The sequence below is a fragment of the Hippopotamus amphibius genome, chromosome 16 (genome assembly GCF_030028045.1).
Source record: "Hippopotamus amphibius kiboko isolate mHipAmp2 chromosome 16, mHipAmp2.hap2, whole genome shotgun sequence".
NCBI classification, from domain to species: domain Eukaryota; kingdom Metazoa; phylum Chordata; class Mammalia; order Artiodactyla; family Hippopotamidae; genus Hippopotamus; species Hippopotamus amphibius.
The window spans coordinates 48,407,972-48,430,908 of record NC_080201.1 but is presented as its reverse complement, the minus strand read 5'-3'; the positions used below and the strand labels follow the sequence as shown (position 1 = coordinate 48,430,908).

At 38.0% G+C, this 22,937-nt stretch overlaps 1 protein-coding gene across 5 annotated transcripts; it reads right to left on the bottom strand.

Moving 5' to 3' along the window:
* Positions 1-627: 627 nt before the first annotated feature.
* ZNF875 (zinc finger protein 875) lies at positions 628-21,646 on the bottom strand. Of its 5 annotated transcripts, none has more exons than XM_057712385.1 (5): positions 21,560-21,646; positions 21,091-21,179; positions 14,950-15,076; positions 14,411-14,506; positions 628-7,388 (listed from the first exon to the last, which is right to left on the bottom strand). In XM_057712385.1, exons 2-5 carry the CDS (start codon positions 21,121-21,123, stop codon positions 5,704-5,706), a joined length of 1,941 nt encoding a protein of 646 aa, XP_057568368.1. In that variant the 5' UTR covers positions 21,124-21,179; positions 21,560-21,646; the 3' UTR covers positions 628-5,703. The 5 variants fall into 5 exon arrangements, with proteins under 5 accessions (XP_057568368.1, XP_057568371.1, XP_057568370.1 ...); XM_057712388.1 differs by having other exon boundaries at positions 628-7,385; XM_057712387.1 differs by having other exon boundaries at positions 21,091-21,148; positions 21,560-21,640.
* Between the last annotated feature and the right edge of the window lie 1,291 nt (positions 21,647-22,937).

Here is a 22,937-nt window from a genome sequence, read left to right as displayed (position 1 = left end):
TTATCAAAATTCAATTGGCCATGGAAGTTTGGGTTTATTAATGGGGCTCTCAATCCTACTCTGTTTGCCTATATGTTTATCTTTATGCCAGTAATACGTTCTTACTATAGCTTTCTGATTAGTTTTGATAACAGGAAGTAGGAGTCCTACAACTTTACTTTTCTTTTCCAACATTGTTTTGGCTACTTCAGGGCCCTTACAATTCCATAAATATGGGGACTAGCTTTTCTATTCTGATGGTCAAAAAGGCCATCAGAATTCTGATAGGAATTGAAGTGAATCTGTCAATCTCTTTGGGTAGTACTGACACGTTACCAATTTTACAATCCATGGACATGGGATACCTTTACATTTATTAAGGTCTTCTTTTTTTCTTAAGCTCTTTATTGGAATTTAATTGTTTTACACTGTTGTGCCAGTTTTTGCTGTACAACAAAGTGAATCAGCTGTATTTATACATATATCCACATATCCCCCCCTCCCACGACTCCTTCCCATCCTCCCTATCCCAGCCCTCTAAGTCATCACGCATCAAGTTGATCATTATATAGTTTTACAAGTTTCTTGTTTTGTTTTTTAAGTTTTGTAGTTTTCAGTGTACAAGTCTTTTCACCTCTTTCATTAAACTTATTCTTAGGTATTTTATTCTTTTTGATACTGTTGTAAATGGGATGGTTTTCTCAATTACCTTTTCTGATGGTTCATTGGTGGTGTATGAAAATACAACTGATTTTTTTTTTTTTGAAGTACAGTTGGTTTACAATGTTGTGTTAGTTTCTGGTATACAGCAAAGTGGTTCAGTTATATATATATACACACACACATACACATATATAACTATGTTGAAAAGGACACTCTATTCACAAAATATGAACATCAAGATGAAAACAAAGAATTGTGAAAAGTAAATACTACCAAAAGAGATAAGTGCAACAATATCAAGAGCAGACTAATTAGAAGCACTGAATGGGACTTGAGGTTGCTCCATGGTTTTAAAAGGAAAAAATTTATCAAGAAGAAATGCTATTAATTTCTACAGGTCTAAATAAAACAGCTTTGAAATGTATTAAGCAAAATTTGACTGAAATACATGAAGATATGTTTCCTAACATGGTCATAAATTTATTATATCACTTACAAAAATGAAAGTACTAAGTTTTTAAAAATAATTAAGGCTTATTTCTTCTGCTGGGGTGAACACAATGGCATTTGTTCTATTAATAATATTTATACTTACATTTATATCACAGACCTAATTTTACATGTATTAAACATAAAATATAAATAAATAAAAATAAAGACAGATCATTAATACAAAACAGGAGAATAAAATAACTATATAGAAAAATATCAAATTTTACAACCATTTGTGTTAATTTTGGCATATTATTAAAATAGGTATACAGACTCACACATTAAATACTTGCTTTAAGATACAGAGATTGATCACATTCAAAACTAAACTTTATGAATTAAAATGGAAAAAAAATCACAAAATATATTGATTAAAATGTTGTAAAATAAAAAGCTAAATACTAGGATATTTTAAAAATGAATGTCCATCTAGCCACTTGTTAGCAACCTTTGAATTAGTAATTCGTCTAAAGGAGAAAATAAAAATGAAAATTATACGCTATTTAGAAATGAACTGACTTTCAGAACAAGAAAAAAGGAAGAAGGCAAATTATGATTAAATAAGCTTGAAAAAGCAATACAATAAGAAAAAAATTAGCTTGAGATTAGTAAATATTAACAGAAATTTATAACATATAAAATAAAAGACACACTGAAGAAATGATTAAAAGCATAAAGCTGCTTCTTTGATTTAAATAGAAAAAAAAATTGCCAAGAATAATCAGAAAGAGACACAGCCACAAGCATGGAGAAGATTAATTATATCATTCAGTTCTAGAAGTGAATATGCCCCAAGTTTCTGTGTTCTGTCTAGATAGAACAGCATACTTCAAATTGTAGGTTTACATCTGTCAGTAGGTGTTAAGCATTTTCTTTGCATTTGTTTCTTCTATGCCTAGTTTAAATTATATAAAGCATAGATGTTAATAGTATGTTAGGTATTATAACATGTAAATTTTTTTCTGGGGGGTGTGTGTGTGTGTGTGTGTGTAGTATTTTCAGTGGGTTATAGACCATAAACATCTAGAAACAACACACTTAAAGGTGAAAAGTAAAGTGTTTCACTTTCACTTGGGTTTTGCACATTTTCCACCATTTACAAAAAATAGTGGGAAGAGTAGCACTGTTTTATATTTTTTCAAATATTTTTAATGTCCAGTTTAATAGAATATAGCTGGTATTTTATATGTGCTCCTGCACTTAATCTGTTGACATAAGTAAAATCTGGCCTTGGAGGAGTGTTTTAATAGCTTTTTCAGGTAATTGTCAATATTATCCTTTGATACTACACCAATAATCAACAAGTAGTAATTTCTTAATGGTACTTGCAATGTAGAATCTGGCTTTACCTCTTAAATTAAAATCCATCTGTCTAACTTATACTTTGGTATACCCACAGATGATTTTGCAGCATTATGTACTAATTGTTTGGAAAATACTGGTTCAATGAATTAAGCAGATCTTCCATCGACATATTTCATTATATGGTATTATAAAATCACCAATCATTAATATCACCAATCTCATCACAAAGGAGTAAGTATTGGGAAGCTGTCAAGTTCATGGTGGCAGATAACTTTTTAATATTCTAATTTTTTGCTTGAAAGTCAAATTAACAAAAATTGTTGTCAGTTTTCTTTACCGTCAGTTTTTAAAAATCACTTCATTTTTGACAAAATGTCTACCAAATATCCGTCTGAGTCACCTTATTGAAAATTTGTCAGCTAATCTTTCAAATAAGATTGATGTCCATAAGAAGGTAGCTGGTTCAGCTCACAAATCAATCAGAAATGCATTTCCTTGAAACAGCTTCATACTTCAGCATGAAGGACTTTATGTGTATTTCTCTTTCATCACCGAAAGTTTTTAACAGATGTGTATATATCAATTTTAGTATCGTGGTTGTGATATTATAGTATCATTTTGTAAGACATTACCATTGGAGTAAACTGAGTAGAGTATATGGGATCTCCCTATATAATTTCTTGCAACTGTGTGTGAATCTACATTTATCTCAAAATTAAAAGTATAATTTTAAAATGTTATACTCAAAGATCAAGATCTAACAAAATTAATTTTTACTGTATTATGAAGAACATTAAGCAGAACTTGCATTTTTTTACCACAAGTAGGGGGTGGTAAAAAATACAATAATACTATTAGTACAGTTTGGTGACACTACCTTGATTCATGCTTTAGCTTTTAAGCCCAACACTTTTACCCACGATTGCTTTAGCACCATCAGTGCAAGTTTCAGCACAACAGAAAAAAGCAAGTAATGTCTTAGTGTTATAATGAAATTTGTTTTGACCACGCAGATCACTCGAAAGGGCCCCTGAACACCCTCTGACCACATATTAGGGAACCACTGATGCATAATAATAAGTTAAAATAGAATTAAATGAAACAATTACATTAAAATGTACTGCTACCTCTTTTAAAATGGAACATTTCAATGGTGACCGTAACAAGCTTACGGACTTGAAGCAATATTCATTCTTTCATACTGTTTATCATCTTTTCTTCAAAATTTTCTGCAGTAAAGTCTACTACTTACCATAGAATTGGTAGGATGGGCAGTGGTTGCTCTGGGGAACTTTTTCTGTTTTAAATATCTAGAACTGTCACCTCAGGTTATAAAATACGGGGCACTAATGGATAGATAGTCCAGACACAGACTGAAAAAATACATATATATGAGAGGATGCACATATCTGAATACCACGTGGTGTTTGCCTCCTAATCATTTTCCAAATTTGCACACAGATTTTAATGCTAGGCCCAGGCAGACAACTCAGGTTATTTGTCCTAATTCTGTCTCTTCTGAGAGGTTCTAAGCAGAAGGCCTGATGTGCATTTAAGAATCAGTAGAGATGGGCCTGGGCAGGGCCAAAGGATGGGCCTTTCTACCCCTTTCTCAGAACATTTCCAGGTCTTTTTGTTTGGTTGTTGCTCCATAGAGATGTTTCCCAGGGTTTGTATCTCTTTGAATCTATTTAAGTCTTAGTATACCAGCAGGGATCTATTTTTTCCTGTTAAGAGTTTTAAACAGTTTAAGGCAAAATCTTTTATTTTTATGAACCGATTACACTGAAAACCGAAATACTCCTTTCAAAAGTTAAAAAACGGTAAAAGGTACATGTTTAATTTTGGAATCCTTATTTTTGGGACATGACTTCATGGAAAAGAGTAATCAAGTTCTAAGACTTAAAGAGATTAAAACTCAAAAGATATTTTTCTGTTGAGAAAATGTAAGAGTATGAGGCCAGGATTTACCATGGGGAGGGCTAAGAAGGGCAGGCCATGCCAACTGCTCCATCTAAAAGAGTACTTCATAATTTTTCACCAGGTTCTGCTCACTTGGATATCAAGACTTTGGGACCTATGTTTATTTTTTCCCTAAACTGAAAGCCAATGACCCAAGCATTCAGTATTGTACTTTAAATCCTACTTCACCACTTTCTAAATACTCATATACTTTGTTTTTCTATGGTTCTCAGATCTATTCTAAATACCTGCACACAGATAAAAAGTTATTATACAATTCCTATATTTTCCTGCCTATTCTTAGAAAACTTATCTTCCAAATAAAATTCACAATCATTTAGTCAAGTTTCATGAAAAAAAACTGAGCCTTTGGACAAGACTCCAAGTGAATTTGTGGGACACTGCCATTTTCAAAAAGAGTATTCTCAACCAAAAAAGTAATATGTTTTACAATGGCTGGAAAAATTTAAACCAAATAATTACTAATGGGATGTTGTATGGTAACTCAAAGAAGAATAGAAAGTAATTTCATTTTGTATTTCTGTATCTCTGTGCATATTTTCTTCATAGCACTCGGTGATACATTTCTAGTCTAAATACACTAGTCAATAAAAATATATTTAGTATGGACTCAACCTGGAAACCAGAGAGAGCCCCAGGAAGCAAGCAAAGTTACGATATTTCCAAAAATGGACAGTTCTCCCCAAACTTAGAGCTAAAATATTTAACGATCTTTCTTACCTGTCAGCCCTTTATGTAATAAAACCTTCTACCCATGCACTCTCTTTGTCCTCATGAACTGACCATTTTCCAAACTCTCCCTGAAGCTGACTCTGCTGGGTCATGCTCTGTGGAACCAAGATTAAATTAGCCATGGTTTCTGTCTCTTGTTCTCAGGTCAGACAGAGATGTGCTCTAGAATTGCTGTTTTTGTAACATCCAGGTTACTGTGGAAGGAGTGTTCAAGTATACTTGGGAGATGATATTGGAATAGTATCAATTCTCTCATTTCAACCTACTTAAGAAGTACTCTCTCCATCAAGTTACCTGAGAGACTTTCCACAACCATCCCCACTAGGGAAAGCCAGAGCCCCTGAAAACGGGCCAGCAATTCTCCTCCAGGTGGATTGGAGACATTGACCCTTACCATTAGTCTCATGAACACTCCTATCACACATAAGATGTCTCTACTTTGGTGTCTGGCAATGACTGACTTATTACTACAGCCCTGGGTACAACTTCTGGTGTCTCATGCAGTGTGACTACTGGCTAAAGGTTTCACTACTCGTACACACAAGGTTTCTATGTTGCATGTGTCCTCTGATGTCTGATGAGGTTTGATTTCCGACTAAAGCCACGCCCACACTTCCTGCAAGTATAAGGCTTCTCTCCTGAATGTATCCTCTGATGTCTAATAAGGTGCGACTGCCGGCTAAAGCCTTGTCCACACTCCCTGCACACATGAGGCTTCCCTCCTGAGTGTGCCCTCTGGTGTGTAATGAGAGTTAACCTATCACAAAAGCCCTGTCCACACTCCCTGCACACAAAGGGTATATGCCCTGAGTGTGCCCTCTTGTGTCTAAACAGGTTTGGCTTCTGGCTAAACCTTCTACCACACTCCCTGCATATGAAAGGCTTTTCCCCTGAATGTGTCCTCTCGTGTGAGATGAGGGTTGACTTATCATTAAAGCCTCGCCCACACTCCGTGCATATGAATGGCTTCTCCCCTGAGTGTGTCCTCTGGTGTGTGATGAGGGTTGATTTTCGGGTAAAGGCTCTCCCACACTCCCTGCATACAAATGGCTTCTCCCCTGTGTGTGATCTCTGGTGTTTGTTGAGGTTTGACTTCAAGCTAAAGCACTGGCCACACTCCAGACACATGTAAGGTTTAACCCCTGAGTGTGTCCTCTGGTGTGTCTTGAGGTTTGATTTCCAGCTAAAGTGACGCCCACATTCTGTGCACACATAAGGTTTCTCTCCTGTGTGTGTCCTTAAGTGTCTAATGAGGTGAGACTTCTGGCCAAAGCCTTGCTCACACTCCCTGCAAACATAAGGCTTCTCTCCTGAATGTGTCCTCTTATGTCTGATGAGGTGTGAATGCTGGCGAAAGCCATGCCCACATTCCTTGCAAATGTAAGGCTTCTCCCCAGAGTGTGCCCTCTGGTGTGTGATGAGGTTTGACTTCAGGCTAAAGCTCTGCCCACATTCCTTGCACACATAAGGCTTGACCCCTGAGTGTGTCCTCTGATGTGTGAAGAGGTTTGATTTCCAAGTAAAGCCTCGTCCACACTCCTTGCACACATAAGGTTTCTCCCCTGAGTGTGTCCTCTGGTGCGTGATAAGGTTTGACTTCCAGGTAAAGCCTCGTCCACATTCCCTGCACACATAAGGCTTTTCCCCAGAGTGTGTCCTCTGGTTTTTGATGAGAACTGACATACCACTAAAGCTTTGTCCCCACTCGGTGTACAGGTAAGGGGTCTCCCCTGTGTGTGTCTTCTGAAGGCTGAGCTGGTTTGACTCCTTGATAAAGCCTAGCCCAAACTCTCCATATTTGACTGCTCCAAACGCTGAGACTTCTAAACCATGTAATATCTTCTCTGTTTCCTCAAGGTCTGTCATCTGGGCTGGACTGGGCCCTATATCCACCACTGTGTTGTCTTCCATGGACCCTACTGGCTGTTCTTCCAGGGCGCTGGAGAACGACTTTGAAGGGCTGCTTTTGGTTACTCTCCCAAATAAAAGCTTGGAATCGTCTTCTCTCTCTTGAATTTCTGCTTTGTTGCTCGAGCAGGTTTGATCAAAGAGTTGTTCCTGCTGCTGTTTCTGATCTTCTGAATATTGTTTCCCTGAATGGAGAAGACTTCCTGTACATACACTTGAGAATAACTGAGGGAGATGACTGAGCCACATATGTTGGCTGAGGGCTTGCTGACTAGAGAATGCCAGAGGACAGGAGGGACAAGGTTGAATTTCTAGCTTTGTTCCTGCTGAATAAAGAATGTTTTCAGTCAAAGCAGTCACAGGTAGGGCTGCCTAGGCCATTTTGCTTTGCCCACTGGTCATTCATAATATGTTCACATCACAAGCTGTTTCCCATTCAGCCATCCTTCCCAAGATCTATTTTTTATTTCACTTTATGCATTACATTTTTATTGCAGGAAACAGTAAACTTGCTCAGTGGGCCAAATCCAGCCTGCAACCTGTGTTTTGTATGGCTACAATATAATATCTAATATATCCAGTTTTCAAAGAAACAGGAAAGACTGACACATACTTAGGGAAAAACTTGCAGCCAATAGAAACTGTTGCTAAGTGGGCCCAGATACTGATTTAGGAGGAAAAAAAAGAAAAAAGACTTCAAAGCTGATACTATGAATATATTCAAAGAACTAAAGAAAATAATGTATGAAAAATTAAAGGTAAGTATGATAACTTAAAATGGAGAATCTCAATAAAGAATAGAAACTATTAATAAGAAACAAAAGGAATTATGAAATTAGAAAGTAAAATAAATAAAATTACAAAGTTACTAGAGAGATACTACAGCATATTTGACTTTGTAACAGAACTAGTGAACCTGAAGATAAATCAGTAGAAATTACCTAAAACGGAAGAATAAGAGTTAAAGAAAGACTGAAGAAAAACAAAGAGCCCCAGAAACCTGTAAGACACCATCAGCAAACCAAACATGTATAACGGTAACTCAGGAAGGAGAAGACAGAGAGAAAAGAGCAGAAAAAAAAATCTGAAGAATTTATGGCTTAAAAAGTTCCAAATATGATAAAAAAAAATTAATCTACAGAGCCAAGAAGCTCAACAAACCTCAAAATAAACATAAAGAGATCCCTAGCTAGATACATCATAGCCAAAATGTTGACTATCAGAAAAAAAAGACAAAAAGAAAATTTTGAAAGTAGCAAAGGAAAAATGACTCAACATGTACAAGGGGAAAAACAATATGATTCTCATCAGAGAGAATGGAGACCAGAAGGCATTCCTTCTGGAATAATGAGTGGAATAATATACTTAAGGTGCTGAAATAAAAGAGAAAAGACTTCTATCTATGAAGAACTCTATTCTCACAAAACTATGCTTCAAAAATGAACTTGAGAAAATATCAAATTGTACATTTTAAATATATGCAGTTCATTGTATGTCAATTATATCTCAACAAAAGTTCTTAAAAAAATAGAAAAAAAAATGAAATTGAGGGAATTCCCTAGCGATCCAATGGTTAGGACTCCAAGCTCTCACTGCTGAGGGCTCAGGTTCGATCCTTGGTCAGGGAACTAAAATCCCACAATCCCACACACCACATGATGTGGCCAAAAAAAAAAAAAAAAAAAAAAAAAGAAGAAATTGATATAAAGATATTCTCATATTAACAAATACTCAGAGTATCTGTTGCTAGCAAACATGTCTTATTAGAAATACATAGTAAGTCCTTCAGGATGAAAACAAATGACACGAGACACTAACTTAAATCTACAAGAAGAAATAAGGGCCACTGAGGGACATCCCTGGCAGTCCAGTGGTTAACACTCCATGCTTCCACTGCAGGGGGCACAGGATCAATCCCTGGTCAGGGAACTAAGATCCCGCATGTCGTGGGCATGATTAAAAAAAAAGAGAGAGAGAAAAATGAGGGCCACAAAAACTGTAAACACGTAGGTAAATATAAAAGACAAAATATGTATATTTTCTCTTAATTTCTCTAAAATACATAAAACTATTATAAAAGACAATAAATGTAACACAATATTGTGGGCTTTATAATATATGTATAAATATTTTCCTGGAACTAAGTTAGTATTAATTAGAGGTAGATTGTGATAAATTAAGGTGCATATTTTATTTCCTAGAGCATAATTAAGAAAATAACTCCAAAACAAATTTAAAATCAAGAGTGGAATTAAAATAGTACACTTAAATTAAACAAACAAACAAACAATATGCCATAAAAGGGGCTAGAGAAATAAACACATGAGACATTTTAGAAAATAGCGAAATGGCAGATTTGAACCATATCAATAATTATATTAAATATGAACAAACTTAACACTCCAAACAAAAAGCAGAGATTATCCCACTATATTAAGAAAGCAGTATCAAACAACGTGCTATTTACAAGTGACACATTTGGGATCCAAAAACACAAGAAGGTTAAAAGTAAAAGGATGAAAAAAAGGATATACCATGCAAACAGTAATCACAAGAAAACTGGAATGGCTTCTATATTAATAGTAGACAAAATAGATTTCAGGACAAGGATTATTGCTAGACAAAGAGAAGGACATTTCATAAAGACTAGGGAAATAAATCAGAAAAATATAACAATTATAAAGGTACTGACAATTAAAAACAGAGCCCCAAAATACATGAAACAAAAACTTACAGCACTAAAAAAAGAATTAGATAATTCAATGATAATTGGAAATTTCACTATTCTATTCTCAATAAAAGAAACAACTAGACAGAAAATCTCCAGGGATATAGAAGACAATCAACCAACTTGACCAAACTGACATGTATGGAACATTCCATCCAATGACTGCAGAATGCATATTCTTTTTAAGTGCATGTAGACCATTCTTCAGAACAGATCATATGCTAGGCCAAAAAACAAGTCTCAATAAACTTAAAAAGATTAAAGTTATACAAAGTATGTTTTTCTACCACAAAGGAATGAAATTAGAAATCAGCAAGTTAAAGAAAGATGGAAAATCCACAAATACATGGAAGTTAAACAAGACACCTCTAAGTAACTCATAGGACAGAGAAGAAATCAGAAGAGAAATTGAAACATATTTTGAACTGAATGAAAACAGAACCTAGCATAATAAAATTTATGAATGTAGCTAAAGAAGTGATTAGAGAGAGATTTATAGCTTTAAATGCCTGCATTAGGGAAGAAGAATGGTTTCAAATCAACTGTCTAAGTTTCTAAAGAAATTACAAAAAGAGCAAATTAAACAATAAATAAGCAGAAGGAAATAAATACTACATATTTATAAAAAATTAATCAAATAGAAAACCATAAATGAATAGAGAAAATCGATGAAATTAAAAGCGGTTTTTGGAGAGATCAACAAAATTGAAAATGTTTAGCTAGAATGAACAAGGAAAAATAGAGAAAACAGAAATTACCAAATCAAGAAACAAAGAGGGAACATCATTACCGACCTGACAGGAATCAGAAAGATTAAAAGGGAGTATTAAAAACAACTTTATGCCAACAACTGGACACCAAAGGCAAAACAGAAAAACTTTAGAAAGACACAAACTACCAAAACTAACTCAATAAAAACTAGAGTATCTGAATAGGCCTGTAATAAGTAACAAGATTGAATTAGTAATTAAAAATCTTCACACAAAGACAAGTCCCTGTTCAAGTGTGGGGGATTCTAACCAACATTTAAAGAAGAAATGATACAAATTCTTCACAAATTCTTCACAAATCCTTACAGAAAATAGAGAAAATTTCACAACTCATTCTACGTAGTCATTACCCTGATACCAAAGCAGAGAAAAATATCAAAAAGAAAGTAAAATACAGAAAATACCCCTCGTGAACATAGGTGAAAAAAAATCCTTAACAAACTATTAGTAAAGTAAATCCAGCAGTAAATCAAAAAAAATTATACATTATAATAAAGTAGGATTTATCCAGGAATGCAAAGTTCATTCAACATTTGAAAATCAATTAATGAAATATACCATACTAACAAAATAAAGACAAAAACGACATGACTATCTCAACTTATGCAGAAATATCTAACAAAATCCAATACCCATTCTTAATAAAAACACTCCACAAGCTAGGAACTGAATGGAACTTCCTCAACTTGATAAAGGGCATGTATATAAAACTTACAGCTAACATCATATTTAATGATAAAAGACTGAATATCTTCCTCTAAGTTCAGAAACAAGACAAGAATGGCTGTTATCAACAACTCCATTCTACACTGCACTGGAGGTTCTAGCCAAAAGGCTAAAGAAGAAGGAACAAGAGGGGAGTAGCAGAACAAGGAAAAGGAGAAGTTAAAGAAAGACATGTAAATTGGAAAGGAAGAAGCAAACCTCTCTTTTGTTCACAGATTGTATGATCCAGGATGTACAAAATTCCAAGGAATCCTCAATAAAGTGACAATTAGTAATCATTGCATTTAGTAAGGTAACATGATAAAAGCTCAAAATACAAAAATCAATTGTATTTCTACATACTAGCATGAACATTCCACAAATGAAATTAAGAAATATCTTCCACGATAACATAGATAATAATAAAATATTGAGAAATAAATTTGACACAAGTATTACAAGACATGTAAGTTGAACACTTTAAAACACTGCTGAGAGAAATTAAAGTCCTAAATAGACAACCATAGATTAGAAGACCCAATATTATTAAAATGATGATTCTCCCTAAATTGATGGATAGATTCAATGCAAACCCTATCAAAGCCAGAGCAGGCCTGTTTTGTCTTACAGAAATTGACAATCTGACCCCAAAACTTATGTGGCAAATTCAAAAAACACAGAATAGCCAAAATAATTTTGAAAAAGAGGATTTACACTACTCAACCTCAAAACTTAATATAAGGCCCCAGTAATGAAGATAGTATGCTGCTGTCACAAGAAGAAACACTGAGATCAACGGAACAAAATTGGGAGTCCAGAAATGTACTAGTAAAGACAAGCAATCCAATTTAAAATGTAAAAACCCTTACATCTACAGTCAACTGATTGTCGACAAAGGTGCCACAGCAATTGAATGAGGGAAAGCATACTATTTTTTAACAAATACTGCCAGGACAATTGAACATTCATATGCAAGAATATGAATTTAGACTTTCCCCTCACATGACACATGAAAATTAACTAAAAATGGGTCACAGCTCTAACTATAAAAGCTAAAAGTATAAAACTTCTAGAAGAAACCAAAGAAGAAAATCTACATGGCCTTGGGTTAAGCAAACTTCTTAGTTAAACCACAAAAAGCATAATCCATTAAAAAATTGTTAAATTGAACATCATCAAATTTTAAAATTTTTATTCTTGAAAAGACACCATTAAGAAAATGAAAAGACAATCCACAGACTCGTCTTTTTTCTGAAACTTCATTTCATAGTTGAAAATAATTGGAAGTCCTTTATCTGATATAGACTTGGGTCTAGAATATTTGAAAAATTCTTACAACTCAAAAAGAAGACAAACAATCCAATTTGAAAATGGGCAAAAGAACTGAGTAGCTATTTCACCAAAGAAGATATACAAATGGTTAATAGGCATGTGAAAAGATCAACATTATCAGTCATTAGGGAAATGCATATTAAACTACAATGCAATACCACTATATATCCACTAGAATGTCTATAATCAAAATTAGAGACAACTCCAAGTGCTGACAAGGATGTAGAGAAACTGAAACTCTAATACACTGCTACTAGAAAATGCAAAAATAGAAAATATAAACATAATAGAAATGTAAAACATAAATGCTAATAGGAATGTACAGCCACTTTGGAAAATAATTATGCAGTTTCTTAAAATGCTAAACATAAACATACCATACAGATATTCTGCTCCTGGTTATCTACCCAAGAGAAATGAAAATATATGTCCACATCAAGACTGGTACATGACTATTCCTAGCAGCACTATTCACAACAACCAAAAAGTGGACACAATCCAAGTGTCCATCAACCTGCGAATGGGTAGACAAAATGTGGTATATCAATACAATGGAATATTATATGGCAATAAAAAGGAATGAATTACTGATACATGCTGCAACATGGATGAACCTCAAAAACATTATGCTGAAAGAAACCAGATACAAAGACAAATACATATTTTTGATACCACTTATATAAAATGTCCAGAAACAGCAAATATATAGAGATAGCATATTTGGTTTCCTGGAGCTCAAATGGGAGGAGAAATAGATGCAAATGGGCACGAGGGAACTTTTTAGTGTGATGGAATGTTCTAAAGTTGCATGGAAGTGATGATCATACAACTCTAAAAGTTTACTCAAAATAATTGAACTGTACATTTACAATAAGTAGATTATGGCATATAAATTGTACCTCAATGAAGCTGTTAAAAAAGCAGGAGCTGTGGAACTGTATAATTCTAAAAAGAGGTTATTGAAATGGTCTATATTAAGGGAGACTAAATAGATATGACACGTAAATGCACTACCTAAACCTGGACTGGATCATGTCCTGGATAGGAAAAATATTACTGTGTCTGCTGACAATTATGAGAGGTAGATGATAAGTATTAGATAAAATTACTGTATTGAAGTTAAATTTACTAAAGTTGATAACTGTACTGTGGTTATATGAGAATATCACCATTCTTAGAAAATCATTTAACATACATCCACATATGAACCAACATTTATACACACACAAAAAGATATATACATAAACATACATAAATACATACACATACATATGGTGGAGGGAGAAAGAGTATACACACAAGAGACACACACGCCAATGATAAAGCAAACTAGGTGAGATATTAGTAGGTGATTTTATGATGCCATTTTATAAAAATATATGTCAATATATATGCAATATATATTTATACATATATGTGTGTGTGTAGAGGATATAAGGGTGTTCTTTGTACTATTTTTATTTTTGCAAATTTTCTGTACTTTTGAAGTAATTTCCAAATATCAAGTCAAAAATAAACAGGATGAAGCCCACTTGTGAAAAGGGTAGCAGACTGAATTGGTCACAAGTACCCCCTGCAGAAAACAATGCCAAGTGAGAGGAAGGGAGGCTTCCTAGTAGAGGAAACAGACAAGGAAACCAGGAAAATCCCTCCCTTAACTGAAGATGACATTCTGGAAGGGAGGTCATGCCAGGCAGCCTTACCAGGGATGTAGGGTCCTAGAAAAGAGCTTCCTCCCAGTACCTGAGAGATGCCTCATCCTTTCCTATCTGCCATGCTGCAGACAGTTCCAACGACCCTGTGTCACACTCACCTGGACAGAGACCCAGCAGACGTTGTCTCTCCTCTATCCAGGGCTCTTCCCCTCGCTCCAGCTGAGAAATGAGTTTTGGTTTGGAAAATGGAACTTCTGCTCATAAGGAAAGAAAACAAGGAGACTCTTGATTATGGGCTCAAGGGGCCATTCCAGAGCTCAGAGCCAAAATGGGGAGGGAAACCCAGAGAGTGATACAGAGGACCTATGAATAGTGAACTCTGCAGTAGAAGGGTTGAGTAAGAAAAGGTGACTCCAATCAGAAAAACAACATATTAACATTATGAATGAAAATCTCCTGGGTTTGGAGCAAGATAAAGTAACAACAACAACGAAAAAAATGCAGAGTGGCGTATACAATATGAATAAATCTACCTGCTTTTAACTCAACTGAATCCAGATCTACCTGAGGAAAAAGGTAAATTATCGTTTTTAAGCCCAACCGTAAGACAAAGCTGCTTTGTGAGTAGCCTTTCTTCATGACATACAGAAAATACTGTGTGGGCCAGATTTTAACTGCTAAGGGAAGCCATTCTTACCTAGTGAGACTAAGTGGTTATAAGTCTCCAGCATCACCTCCCTGTGCAGGGTCCTCTGAGCAGGGCTCAACAACCTCCACTCCTCCTGGGTGAAGTCCACAGCCACATCCCTGAACGCCACGAATGCCTTTTAACACAAAACACACCCCTGCTCATCTAGGAGTCCGCCTTGTCCACACCTTAGGATGAGAGATCAAAAGGCATCCCTGAGGCGGTAGAGAAGATTTCTAGACCTTACTATGGATGATGGATAAAAGGTAACAGAATATATACCACTCTAAAACATGCCACTTTGGCATAAGGATTATTTTCAGCTGAAGGCAATTAATAAGCAGACACAAGAAAAGCTCTCTGCCCTCTCCCATTTGCCTAAAAGCAGAACATAAATTTGTAAAGCTGTCCTCCTTCCCCTCTCTACTAGGAGGGACAGAAATTAATCACCAGAGACAATTCTAGACCCTTATCAGCCCAGAGATGGACACCAGAGAAATCTACATAGCAAACCTTTACTAACCAGCCCTTATCTTTCATTAGTTCCCCCATATATTAACCTTCCCACAATTCGCTGCCCTAGACACTCAAAGTTCTTTTCCTTTGTCTTGTCACTTCTCTAAAAAGTTATTGTTATTTTGTTAAGATGCTATATAAGCTCAAGTTTTAACCACCTCTTTTGAGTTACGCATCACTGAGGACTCTCATGCGTATGCATCACGCACACGTTAATAAATTTGTCTTTCTCTTGTAAACATGTCTTTTGTCTAATTAACAGCCAATGAAGAAAAGAATTTTTCTCCTCCCATACGTGACCTTCGTGCTAATAGTTCACAGACCATTATTCTCCCATCTCTGTCCAGCCAACATCATTGTGCACCTATCACTGTCAATGTGCTAGGCTCGCTGCTATGGGGGATAAAAGCAAAAGTTCTTTCACATGGGGAGCTTTACATCTAAGCAGGAAGAGGAGGAAGATACCACACACACAAAATTTTTAAAAAATTAAAAAATAATCCTCTTGCTGAGTTTGAAGAATTTCAGAGACTACTTGGTCTAAGCATTTATGTTCTATAGCCTCTGGGATGGGGGGTAAATAACCCACTACTATGTATACTTCACGGCAGGGCTCACTCCTTCCCCTCCCTCACACTGCCACCTGCCCTGCTCAGGCCTGAGGAGTGGAAGTGGATGGTGGTTAAGAGCCTGGACTCAAAACACACTGCCTGGATTTGGAACCTACCTTTAGGCAAATTAGTTAACCTCTCAGGGCCTCAGTTTCTTCTCTGAACTGAGAATAACAGTGCTTACCTCCCAGGGCTGTGCTGAGGATCAGATGAGTTGATCAATATAAGGACTCAGACAACTGACTGCTCCATAAAATAAGTGTGTGGTGGGGGGTTTTTTCTTGAATTTTTGCTTTTTGTTTTTTTTTTTTTTAGCTGCACTGCACAGCTTGCAGGATCTTAGTTCCCCAACCAGGGACTGAACCCACACCCTCCGCAGTGAAAGTGCCGAGTCTTAACCACTGGACCACCAGGGAACTCCCCGTGTGGTGTTTTAAATCACGGATTCCTGGGTCCCACCACAAATCAATACAATCAGACTCTTTAGGGATAGGGCTTATACGTTTAAGGGCTCCTACGCATAATCATGGTTGCAAATCACTGGGTCAGAGGAATCTCAAGAGGAAGTGGTCACTGTAGGATACAGAGATCAGAGATGGTTTCACGAGAGGGCAGTATGATGTTGGTCTTAAGGCCAGGCAGGATTCGAAGGATGAAGGAGAGAGGAAGGCTAGGTACTCCAGATAAGGCACGTGAGATGGGAGGGAATAGAGAATGAAAAGTGGCTAGTTGGGAAAGAGAGTAGGTAGGTTGTAGCAGCCTACAGAGAGCCTGAAAGGTCAAAGGAATATAAAACTCTAACCTCTACTGTGCATTTAAGGCAATATTTGAATACAACCCTTGAACTGATGGCACATATGAATAGACAGGTGGAAAAGCACATGTTGCAAAATACTCATTATTGAATCTAGGTGGTGGGTATGTGAATATCAATGTACAAGTCTTTGTATTTTTTTCTGTATGTTTGAAGCTGTTCATAATTAAATGTTAGAGAGAAAAATATTATTCACTCATTCGAGTTCCTGCCTAGTTCCTGTAGTGATCTGACCTTACAGACCCTTCTCAGAATAAATATACACACACATATGTACACATACCTTGAAAATCTCTGACAAAGGAGCTATGTTAGAGACCAACCTACATCATTTCAACAAGTTTAATACAACTGGTACTCCTGCAGCTCTAGAAAGATTTTTTTGTCTGAGAGCCATGCATGTAGGGTGGGTATGGTAAACACTAACTGGATGATCTGTTTCAAACCTCTCCCACTGAGTAGCAATGCCCCTAGCAGTTTGGGGAACTAATTCGGAATATAAAAAAAAGATACCTAGGGACTTCCCTGGTGGTCCAGTGGTTAAGACTTTGCCTTCCAATGCAGGGGGTGTGGGTTCGATCCCTGGTCAGAGAGCTAAGATCCCACATGCCTCACAAAAAACCAAAGCATAAAACCTCTGGACTTGGCTATATGCCTTGTTTTAATCAAAGGGACAGTAGCAATACTGTAACAAATTCAATAAAGACTTGAAAAAATGTTATAAAAAATACCTAATGAATTTTCAGATCTGACTAAAGAGATCTCCTGAAAGCCTGTTAAAAGCTTCAGGTGGATGCTTCCAGCTACACATGATATTGTATAGAAATAGAAGAGCTCAAGAAGCAACTAAGCAGTTTGCAAGCATAATTTAGAGGAAACATAGATAAGCCAGGACCTGCTGGGTTGGAAAATAAAACTGTTTTACATCTTCAGTCTCTCCAGCCAGCAAGAGTCTCAAAATAAGAAATGGCCTCAGGGTAAAGATCAAGAGTTTGGCTAAAAGACCCAAACTTTGTTAAAGTGATGCCTAGTACACAAAAGGGCTTCTGAGATTCTTACAGGTATTGTCCCATAGCCCTCACACTCTGCTCAAAGATAAGTGACCTATCTGGAAACGAACTGTGATTGCAGCTTTTTGTTTAATAGAGTAATGTAACCTGATACATGGGAAACCCAAAGAGTTTTTAAAGAAGTCATATCAGCTTGACTAAAAGGGCTGGAGACAGTTCAAAATGAAGAGGTCTCCTATGTGCCTCTAATTCCTCCCCTTTTTGAATGAGAGCGTATACTGCAGCTTTCCTGTCCATGTCTCACCACTGTATGCTAGGTGGGTAGTGGGGGGTAGAGGGAAACAAATAACTTGTCTTTTTAGTATACATCTCTGACTCAAAAGGACTCTCACTGAAGAACCCTTAGCCTCATCCCGAATGATATGCATATGATACTGGACTCTGAGGATGAAACTTCTGGGGGTCCTGGGAGGGGGGTGAGTTTACCTTGCACAAGGGAAGGATATGGATCACTGGAACCAGAGGGCAGTTACAGTAATGAACCCCAGTGAATAATGTCTCCCTGTATCTACACCCTTGTGTTAGTCCTTTCCACAACCTCTGGACTTGGCTATATGCCTTGTTTTAATCAAACGGACATTAGCAAACCTGAGGCTTAAAATGTGCTTGTCCATTGGGGTTGTCTTCTCTCTTGCTGTGTAGGGAAACCCAAGACCATCACTTGATCAAGCCTAAGCAGAGTCTCTGGAACAAGCCGAAGCCCACATGGAAAATAACCAAGAAAAACCAACACACCTGAGACAACCAACTTGGTAACTGTCATGCATGGATGGTCACCCAGCCCCAGTCAAACCACCACCTGACTGCAGCAACAAGAGCCCAAGTGAAACCTGCAAAACATCCATCTGTGCCCAGCTCAAAATGCTGACCTATCAAATTGTTTGCTAATAAATTATTTTGTTTTAAGTCAGTAAGTTTTGGGTGTTATGCAGCAAAGCCTAACCTATACATTGATAAAGGAGTCATGTAATATGAAAACTACTTTGCAACTAATATTAACCTTGATCTGCTAAGATGATCATGTCATCACAAACTCCTAAGAGAGATTTAGAGAGCAACAGATTCAGTGTGCCCATTTCTCACTCACTCCCAGGCAAGAAGTCATTAGGTGATAGAAGACAGATTCATTTGAATGACTTGAATAGTTATTTTTCTCCCTTTTTCCAGCCAAGTGCTTAAAAAGTGAATTTATCTAAATTAAAGGTGCATATGCGATTACTCCACTGTGCTGGCAATAAACACATTTTCAGAATGAATAATCAGAACATGATGTCAGAAACAACACATATGAAGTGAGGACTACTCTGAGTATCTAAGACACTGCTGTGAGACACCAAAGGAAGGCTTCTGAACAGAAAAGTGATGTTACTATAATGTTTGGGGGAAATAAGGATTACAGATGCAATGGGTAGCAAAGGAACATATCAACACTGGGAAACAAATCAGGACATTACTGTGAACATTCACATGAGAGAAAAAGATCTGCACTGACAGGTCTACCCTGGGAATGTAACACTGCACAATGTAACAAACACACAAAAACTGCACAATGTAAAGTGAAACATAGTGATGGAAGAAGGAAATCTCAAAAAAGGAAAAAATAATTGAAAAGATCATATGTTTTAGAACAAGCAGGGTTCCAAAGCTCCTACTGGTGTGAGTGCCCACTGCTTCAAAACATTTATTTCTACTCACCTTGTCATATTTTAGTTCTGAGGATAAATACAAATCTATAAAAGAATTTCATGTACAAAGTTCATCACAGAAGCATTATTTGCAAGAGTTAAATATCGGGAACAAGTTAAATGTGCCCCCAAATTGAGAAATAGTGGATAGAAAATCAGACTGTTTCCCTAGTAACAATATGAGTGGTGAAGAGAGTACACACAAAAGATTCAACGTTACCTTAGGCAATGCCCCAGATTTCTCATGTATTCTTGGTACTAACACTTTTCAAATGAATAAAATTTTTTATAAATGAGAAATACAAAATTCTTAAAGTTGTTCTGATAATGCCCAGGAAATTGTAAATCTCTACCAAGGCGACCAGGATTAAGAATAAATCAAGACAGTGAAGGCATGTCTGAAATAACCAAGTTAGTGCATATCAAAAACAGCAGTAAACAAGCCTGGCAACTGTGTTGGTGCTCAGTAAATGTTAGTCACATTCAATTAAGTCAATCATCACAGTCACCATTTTCAGGGGTTAGAAAGTTTCCCCTTAAGTTCCTATATGCCTATATCTCTGATTTCCTATGTCAAATTTCCTTTGTCAACACCCTTCAAAACCCACCTTAATCAAAGACAAAGTCTACACTCCACAGCCTGGCACTCAAACTGGCCACCCAGACTCAGAGGTGGAAAACGAAAATCCTTCAGAGACCAGGCAGGTAATAAAAATGAGACAGGCAAAATGTTAGCTAACAATGGTTTCAACCTCAGTATGGAGGATACTGTGGAAAGTACAGCATATAGACTCTGCAGGACCTGTTCAAATAATGCAGACACTGTTCAGTGCAAATTCCCTGACATCAAAGTACAGTGCAGTTTATTTTCCGAGAGGCAAGCAATCCAGAATTTTTGGTGAAATCTCCCCATTGCCAGATGCTGAAAATCCTCTCAAATGCAAAATTCAGGTCAGATCGTATCTTCATATATTTAAAAATCAACCTAAAATACAACTTCCCCACACTGTTTTAAAGGCAGTGTGCCCAGTGGCCCAGCGTCAGACTAACCATGCTTCCTGCCCTCCCACTGGTACATCTTCGCCAACTTTCCAATTTACCAGACTCTCGGGGTAGTTCAAACAGCCCTACTTCTGGAAGTCCTCCCCAGCCACTTCGGGCCACAGGCTACTCTGCTGTCCCTGCCTTTCATCCTTATCACTGGGCAATTAAGCCTGGATGTCCCTGTATTTTTATTTAAATTGCTCCATATGTGTTGTTCACAATTAACTACTTTGAGGATGACTGAAGTATGCATGGAGCAGAAAGAAATGTTGAGGGAGGCCTTCACGTAAGCCTCTCCTCCAGGACAAGTAATGAGCTTTGCCCAATACTAACAAGGCAGCCTCCAGAGCAAAAAAGGGAATGGATTCATCCACTTGACAGCCAAGATGGAATTTTACGGAAATTCTCACCTCTTTTTTGGCTTTCAGGAGCCCCGTGGCCATTTTCCTGATCTCCTGAGTGCTCTCCCTGAAGAAGGGCAAAGTCTCAGAAGGCAGATCTGAGGATGTGAAGAGAAATGACAGCATGTCTCCCGAGTGCAGGCTCCAGAGCCTCTATTGGGGATTGGGAGTGACACAGAAATCACCAGCACAAGACAATTCCCATCCAGAGCCCTGGAGAAAGGGCCTACGGTGACCGCGCACCCTCAAGCTCAGCCCCAAGCTCTGGCCAGAGAGTGAATGAAGCCTATACCCCCAACAGCGGAGTAAGGGTTTGTCTCTAACCCTGTGGGCTGGAACGAACGGAAAATGGATGCCCTGGGGGTGCCGTCTACAGAAGAGCGCCCGAGTTCAGAGGCAGCCTGTGTCCTCGTGAATAACAGGGGGTCAAGCAGGGGGACGTGCTGAATGGACGAGGCCGTGGCTATAGGGCACTCACGGAACGCGGGGTGCACGCTGCCGATCCTGAGGCTAAAGCTCGGGAACCAAGAGCACAGGTGTGAGAAAGACCCAAACAGGGAGGCCTTCCCTGCCGCCAACAAGCCTAATGGGCACCAACCGGAAGTGTTCCTGCTAATATCAACACCACAAGTTAAGGGGCGAGCGGAAGGGAGGGTGGAAGCAGCCGCAGAGGCTTCTGGAGAGTGTAGTCTTGGGATGGAGGGGGGGGGAGGGCGTGGGCTTCTCCAATGCAGCATGACTCTGACGTCTACACCACTTTTACAGCCAACTTAGGAGCCCATTGCTAAGGTGCCCAGACCTCCAGGTTCACCAGTTTCTCTGCCGAGGGCCAATGAGATCTGTAGACCACGAGAACGTCGCGGACACGCGCGAGGAGTCTAGGAAATGTGGTCCTGGCGCCCCGGTGTGGCGGCGGCGGGTGGCCAGACTGTGCGCGCTGACCTTAGACTAGGTTCCCCCACGCAAGTCTCCGCTGGTGTCTCCTTCCTGAAGCTGAAATCAGGGTCGGGATGGACTGGGCCTGAGCCGGGCCGGTGTGGCCGCGGCTCAGAGTAAAGCACTTGGTGAATGGGGCAGCAGGGGATGCTCTGTTGGGACTCCCAGATAGGAGCGACGCCGGCTTTGCGTCCCTGAGGATGGGAGGGTGCGCCAGTATTGACAGGGAACACCAACGCTGTTTGACAGTTTTATTCATCATGGATTGGGGGAGGGTTCTTTCCATCATCGTTTTTATTTTTAGATAATACACTAAAATATTTATCTTGATTACTGTATTTTTGGTGCCCCCCCTTAAATTCTGCACTCAAAATCCCGACATTAAAGAAAGGCATAGATAGATCTGACACTACATGAACCTCATTGGCACCTGCTGGCCTGTAGCTTTGATAAGAGGTGAGGGCTTGGCTTCTGGGCATTAAGTAGCTAGAAAGTATCCTTAAGGAGTTTACCCTTAATTGTTGAATTGTGAGACATCTTTTCTTTCCTGACTTCTATAACATCCACAATTAACTAATAACCATTCCACTCAAACCCCCGCCCTCAAGGCACCTCCAAGACCTATCCTGGTGCAAATATTCAAAGATTACTCTTAAATCTTAACGCTCTATTCCAGAATCTTTTGCAATATCCCTTTGCCTGGAAAAGTGAAAAAACAAGGTTTGCATGTTAGTATTTGCCTCCCCCACTGCATAGGGGTTCAGGAAGGAGGATCAGCCCAGCACCCTATCCCAGTGCTTGATAGGCCTCACCAGGGATTGCATATCCACGATTGTGGAATGTTGTAAAAGAACTCAGTGAGGACCAAAGTCAGGCATGGGGCTAAGAGAAGCACAAATGAAATGGAAGGACTGAAAAGT

Excerpts from the sequence above, each read along its gene's own strand:
- ZNF875 (XM_057712385.1), bottom strand. The coding sequence starts at position 21,123 with ATGGCCACGGGGCTCCTGAAAGCCAAAAAAGAG. Across the intron at positions 15,077-21,090 it reads TCCTGAAAGCCAAAAAAGAG|GCATTCGTGGCGTTCAGGGA; the intron begins GTGAGAATTTCC and ends TTGTGTTAAAAG. Across the intron at positions 7,389-14,410 it reads TCTGCTGGGTCTCTGTCCAG|CAGGAACAAAGCTAGAAATT; the intron begins GTGAGTGTGACA and ends TTCTTTATTCAG.